This window comes from Oryzias melastigma, linkage group LG22, assembly GCF_002922805.2.
Source record: "Oryzias melastigma strain HK-1 linkage group LG22, ASM292280v2, whole genome shotgun sequence".
Taxonomy (NCBI): Eukaryota; Metazoa; Chordata; class Actinopteri; order Beloniformes; family Adrianichthyidae; genus Oryzias; species Oryzias melastigma.
Window position 1 is genome coordinate 12,682,269 of NC_050533.1, and position 7,114 is coordinate 12,689,382.

General features: G+C 38.8%; 1 protein-coding gene across 1 annotated transcript in view; it reads right to left on the reverse strand.

Moving 5' to 3' along the window:
- itpka (inositol-trisphosphate 3-kinase A) overlaps nt 1-5,231 on the reverse strand; it is a 13,008-nt gene extending 7,777 nt beyond the window's left edge. Inside the window, exon 1 of the mRNA XM_024268851.2 lies at nt 4,311-5,231. Within this exon, the coding sequence (XP_024124619.1) occupies nt 4,311-4,700 (390 nt within the window). The 5' untranslated portion in view covers nt 4,701-5,231. The remainder of the gene's footprint in view (nt 1-4,310) is intronic.
- Nucleotides 5,232-7,114: the final 1,883 nt, after the last annotated feature.

Genomic DNA, 7,114 nt, shown 5'->3' on the forward strand with positions numbered 1-7,114 from the left:
GCCAGAAAATGTCCACCAGTAAACAATTAGTTGAGGAAAAAAAGTAATAGTCCACAGAATATCAATGGCCCATCTCCTGAGGGAGTGGTGAGATGCAGACACAGTTGCGCTCGGGAACCGTTAGGTGGTTTAACACCCAAATCGAACCCCTTAATGCTGAGTGTACAACAGGAAGGCTTTGAGTCAACCTCTTGTGTCCTTGGTTTAAATCTGCGACCAGTCTCAGAGCGGACACTCTTCCACTAGGCCGCTGAGTTGGTTTACCACCAGAACATCTCACACTGTTTGTGCTTTGTTTTTGTAGATCACATGTATCAAAGTCAAGGCCAGAGGGTTAGATCGGGCCCGTGGGGTAATTATACCCGGGCCTCCAGATCATTTTATTTTATTGGTATTGACGGCCCCAACAAAACACAAGGCAAAGAAAATGTATTGATTTGAGTTGATTTTGCTAAAAAGCACAAATTTGATTTTTATTTCCAGACTTTGTTCATTTTGCTCATATTTGGATAATTTTAACAGAATCTATTTCATGGAGATCAAAATCTATTTTGTTATTTATAAGTAACATTTTTAATTTAAAATGACATAAAAGTAAAGAAATTTTAATGTTTTTTTTTTTTTTACGTTTAGTTTGTTACTAACTTGTATAATTTTGACTAAATATATTTTGAGAGTAAAATATTGAAAAGTTATTTAAGGTTTAAGTTGATTTATTCTGTAATAACATTCTTGCCCGTTTTTATTCATAGTCATGTTAAAAGTTACGTTTTTAAAGCTTCAAAAGTTTAGTTTTAGTGTGTTCAATAAATGTTTATCCTGTTCGGCCGTGACCTGAGGTGTGTTTTAGATTTTGGCCCCCTGTGTGATTGAGTTTGACACTCCTATTTTAGATCTACGTTTTGGGCTGTTTATTACTACTACAAATACAAAATACGAGTCCGTTTTTAGTCCATGTGCATTAACACTGTATTAAACCACGCCAAGATTCACTTGCAAGTGAAATGTTTGTTAATTTATTGGATCTGCACTGAAGTTCAGACGAGCTTTTACACCTGCTAAAGGTACCAGACTGTGTCTAAGGTTTCAGGCAGTCCAGTAATACAGTGTCTATAAGTAACTTAGTCAGAGCAGTGACTAAGGTTTTCACAGGTTTCCACATCAACAGTATTTCAAGGAAATCCTCGCACGTTTTTCAGCTTCTCAGTCTTTTAAGAGTCAACCGGTTTTTGTCACGTCAATGTATGAAAAGCTGACAGGAATTCTGGCAAACACATTTAGATGCCGAAGTAACATTTCTCCAAATCTCTCATCAGCGGTTGGAACTGAATACTCAGACGAGCAGAGATAACGTTGTCAAGATCCACCTTTGAAGTCCTGATGCTCTGAAGAACAGATAAACGTATGTGGAGCCTCCAGGTCCCATTGACTGTATATGATATCTGGACTGAGTGTGACGTCAACCATAGAAAACGGTTTACTTCTGGCTCCAATGAAATGAATTCAATTCAGTTGCCAATTTTTTGAAGAACAGACATTGCCATGTTGGAACCAGAAATGGTCAATAAGCAGTGATTGGTCTGAGGCTGTTAGAGTCAATGTTTCTATGGCAACCACTCTCGCCAATCAGGATTGGGCTTGGTGGAAGTCCACACTCACTTGAAAGTGGGCTCGAGAGAATCTTTTATTGAGGCATGCGATTGGAAAATATATGGAAAAAAATAGGATTAGCAAGAAGGTATCAGAGCAAGAATAGTTATTCTGGTAAACATAATAACAGAGTAATAGCTGTTTATTTCTGAACACAAGTCTATGGGATTTTGGCTTCTTGGGACCAGTGCATACTTCCTGCTTCGAATGTGAGGGGGAGCTTAGTCCAGGTCTCATATACAGTCAGTGGCTGGCCCTTTTGTCGAACGTGTAACAGATTTTGTGTAGCCTGTTTTCAAGTGATAGGGGTGTGGACTTCCAACAAGCTCACTCCTGATTGGTGAGAGTGGTTGCCATAGAAACCTTGACTGACCAACTCAGACCAATCACTGTTCACTGACATCCTCTGGTTCCAACATGTCCGTGTCGTGAAAAACTGACAGATTTTGCGTTGTTTGGTTTGTTTCCGAACGCAAACCATTTTCTATGGTTCGTGTCACACACACTTTGTCCAGTTCTCTTATACAGACACTTACTTTTGAAATCTGAAACTTTACAATAAAAAGTTTTGTTCCCGGAAAAAAAAAAAAATTGACTCTTGCTTACAATTAGAGATTGTTGCTCACAATTCCTTGAAATGTGACACCTGAATTACTTGAAAGGTTATTGAGCATTCATTTTAAATCTTCATCCTCAAAGTAAATGCTTTTTAACTTGACGTTGCAAAGAAAAATGTAAAGAATTTAAGATCTGCAGTGTTTGCATGGGTTGCCGTGTTTGTTTCCTGCCCGTCTTCTTTAGTCATCATGTCTGTCGTCTTACCGCCCGACACACCTAAAGGTGTGGAGGTACTAACTCAACAACACACTGGTATGAACGGAATTGTCGATGGCAACAAATACAAGAAGAAAAACACCTGAAACAGAACTTTTGCAGGAACATCTAGTGCTACAGCTTGAAGAAGAGCTGGAATCTTGCAAAAATAATAGGTGAAAGTGAAGCTCCTTGCCCCGACAAGTAGCCTGTTTTTCCACATGCCTCTGTGGCCTCAATCTGTTCCACTCGCTCTTAACGGCTTCAAGTCGATACAAGGAGCCTGTTGACTGAGCAGAGCGAAGGCGCCGTCAAGTGCAGCAGACTTCCTGAAGAAGTGCTGCTTTGCTAAATGTCAAAGGCCAAGGCTAAAACTGGATATTGACCACGAAAATATTACCCAACAAGTTGATCTGTTGTGCTGTGGGTGTGTGGGCGTTCGTCTGTGGGCTGAAAGGACAGGAACACACAAAAAAAAGAAAAACAACAACAAAAAGTGGTAACTTCATAGCATCGACTTCTGACTGTAGAAGTTGAGCGATTAAAAAGCTCCTTTTGATTTTTAAAGCTTCATCCTGAGTCTGGAAACTGTCACCTGTGATAAAAGGGGGGGTGGAGGTGTTGTTTGAAGCAAAGTGACGGCTACAGGCCTTTTATGGAGAAGACAAAAGATGGCTAGTTGAGTCATAAAACATCCAGCACACTCGCCGACGACCACGAGTCCCGTGTGGTGACAGTCCAGGACAAAAAGCAGAGTCTGCTATTCGCCAAACCAGCAGGTGACTCACTGCCATTGCAGTCCACTTCCCCCCAGCTTACATGAAGACAGTCGGGGTTCAAAAACAAGGACCTTGAACTACAGGTGGAGGCAGAACAGTTGTCCTTTAAAGCAAAAAAAACCCCAAAACTAAGTTTTACGGAATTCTGAACTCACATTTACCAGTTTTTTCCATTTCTAAGAAAGTTTATTGTGACAAATAGTTTTCTGTAGCATTGATAAAAAAATAGTCATATGACATAATAGTCATATTTACCATCTCTAAAAAAAAAAAAAAATCATAGGAAACATCGATGACCAAACCAGCATCATCTTCATCCATGATGATTATGTTCCAGTCAGAACATGAATGCAAAACTGAAAAGTAGAAGTGAAAATGTTTGATTGAAAGTTAGACTTAAAGTGGTTTGTAGGTTTTCAAAGGTGTTTAAAGTCAGAAAACTTGTTTATGTTTTATTTTGGAGTATTATTTTTTTAGAAGTGAGTATTTTTGATTGGATGTAGTGGTTTGTAGAGGGTTTCTAAAAATAATTAAGGTCAGAAAATGTGCTTTGGGTTTTGTTTTAAAGAACTATTTTAGCTACAAATGAAAAATGTAGATTTTAAGTGGTTTATAGTAGATTTGCAAAGGTGTTTAAAGTCAGAAAATGTGTTTTTTTTAAATAATTTCTGTAGAAGTGAGTATTTCTGATTGGATGTCAGACTTAAAGTGGTTTGTAGAGAGTTTCTAAAGAAAAAAAATGTTTTTGTTTTAGTTTGAAGGATTATTTTTGCTTTAAAAAATGTAAATTGTGGACTTTAAGTAGTTTGTAGGAGGTTTGCAAAGATGTTTAAGGTCAGAAATGTGCTTTTTGTTTTATTTTGAAAGATAACTGTTGTTAAAATGTAAATTGTGGACTTTAAGTGCATGGTTTGTACAATGTTTGGAAAGATGTTTAAAGTCCGAAAATGTGCATATTGCTTTATTTTGGGTGTTTATTTTTCCTTAAAAAGTACATTTTTGAAGTTTCACCTTGTAGGGAGACCTTTCTGGACATAAAAGGCGCTTTTCTGTGTGTTTTGGACTCACCTCTCCGCCATCCAGCTGCTCTAAAGTGACTATTCCCTTGCTTTTGCTCTCGTTGTCGCTCAGTAAGTCATCCTCGGACTCCACGGCGGAGGAGCCGGTGGAGGAGATGGAGGAGGTGGACAGCTTTCTCCGCAGGTTGCTCTCCACCACGTCCCAGTCCTCCTGCGGGATCTCCCGGGAGGAGCCGCCTCCCTCCGGGGTGATGGTGACCTGCGGTACCCGCGAGGCGTCCATCACGGCGGCAGGAGCCGGAGCGCCTTTGAGCGCGCGCTCATCGTAACCTTGCGCCGTCTGCTTCGCACTCGGCCCCCTGCGGCCCCCGCCCTCGTTCGCTCCGGTTCGGGAGTGTCCGAAGTCATGGGAGGACTTTCTCCTGCTCTCTTTGGGCATTGAGGATGTTGGACGCGGAGGCGACGTGCGGTTCAACCTAGAAATCTGGTCATTTCACTTTCGGGGGGCTCAGACGTTCTCCGGTTGGATGTTGGAAGTCTCCGCCGCTCCTTTCAGGTGTTCTGAATCGGGGGGGTTGGACGTCTTAAAAAAAAGCTTCCGCGGCTCCTCTGTGAGCAGCCGTTGACGGACCCCCCTCCTTGATGCTTGGCTTGGCTCGCGCGTCTGAGCTCGCGCGCAGCACGCGCTGTTTATTATCTTCCGCATTGAGCGGCTCACTTCCTGACTTAAAATTCAAACGAGCTGACGCGTTAAATTCGACTCTTTTTTTAAAAGCACATTTCTGTCTTTCGACTGACGTTGTCACGTTTCACTTTTCAGAAAAAAAACTTGTTACAAAACTCTTTTGTTCGTGTTTTTCCATCTAAAACCCACGCACTATTTTCTCATACTTTTCCAAACCAACGTGGAAATCATTACTTTTAAATTAAATGACCTAACTTGGAGCAAACAGGGACGCAAACAAACACGTTTTGACGTAAAAGTGAAGGAATGTTGTTGACTTGGATCTAACTTTAGCTCGATAATTTCATTTCATATCCAGTGGAATTCAATAAAGAGCTGCTGGTTTAGAGGTGATGGAAAAGGTCAGCTTTTTCCAGTGGTTAGACCAACGTGACAAGCTTTTGACTATTAAAAAAAGAAACAAAATTTCCCTGCTACAACCACATTTATTGTTTTTTTTATATATATTATACATTTATTAGTTCTTTTATGTGTCAAAAAGTTCTAACTTTGCACCAAATCTGCAATTTTACAGTATTTTAGTGACTTTAAACGACTTTAAAACAGTGTAGACATCCTTAATTTCAAATGCAGGTTAAAGATATGCATGCTTCTATTTAAAAAAACTCTATTGCAGATGCAAATTAAAAGCTAAAGTAAAGTAGGCTGAACATCTTCATCCCATTTAAAGCTGCAGGAGACTTTCAAAAATGTATCATTTTAAACACATTTTTCAGAAGAAGCACCTTGAGGTGTGCATCAGTACCTTTTTGGATGTTGTGAGCGTGATGGCCCCGCCTGCAACCGCACAACAATGCATGTGGTTGACCCTGAAACACCTACACATTTAAATCATTTCAGAGTTTTGCATTTTTATGGAAAGGCCATGAGTGGCAACGGGGTTAGGCCTTCGAGTGTTTGAAAACGCAAACACTATTGCAGAAATAAACAGTTTGTTATTCTAGCTTGGAATACTTCAGAATTTTACTCTGAATACTTTGTTGGCTGCTAATCCTTCTTGGGTCACATCAGGAGCAGAAAACAGGATGTATTAATGGGTTGTTAAGTGTTACTACTATTTTTTTTAAATCAAACTGCATGGCCTTTCAGTTTAAACTATGGGGTGTAATGAAAATTGATTCAGCGATATATCGCAATATTTCATTTTGCCATACTTGTATTGATTACAAATGCTGACAAGACAATATTTAATTCATTATTTGTGAGCGTCCTTCAACGTCTTACTTTTTGGTTTTATTAGACATGTACTACTTAGTATGACTTGAATTGTATAGGGATTTATCACGATATGCATTGTATTGTGTGACGTATACAGTGATATGTATCATATCACCAGATTCTTGCCAATACATACACCTAGTTTAAACATATTTATAGCCGTCTAATGAGATTTGAGTGATCTATAATGATTTAAAATGACATTTGTTAGGTTGGTGCAGTTCATAGGTTACATGCAATTCATTTGAACTCCATTAATGGGCTTGTAAATGTGTGTAAATTAGATTTTTCTATGTATATCAGGTCAAAGAGTCATAGCAAGAAGCAAACAAACATATTTACCATTTAGGTTCAAATCAAACCCTTTGTACTGTGTCATAACAGGGCTTAATCTAATGTAATCATTTTTTTAATTCCATTATGTGCACAAGTTTTGTTTCTTTTTCTGTAAGTTTGAACTCAAAGAAAGAACCCTATTTCATTTAAGAATCATAAGTTTTCAACTCATTTTTGTTTTTTTCCCAAATCATATCCAAATGTCAATTTATGATTTTAATCAGCTGAATTACACTTTAAAATGTATAAGGGCCAAAAATGCAATTGCTCTTTAAGAAAAAAAAACATAAGATACTTTTATTTTGTTACAAAAAGCTCAATTAAAATGTTAAAAAGATACATTTTTGAACCTTGACAACTTTATCTGTAATCAGTACAGGTATTTTGACTCAATTAAAGCGTCTGCAGAGATAAAGAGAGCAGGAAGACGCCAGCTTTAACTTTGTTTCCGCTTCTTGTCTCTCGTGCTTTTGCTTTGTTGAGCGTCATCGCTGATGTGATTGTCTTAACAAGATCCATAGGATGGATTCAGCATATCTGATGACCTGAAAACC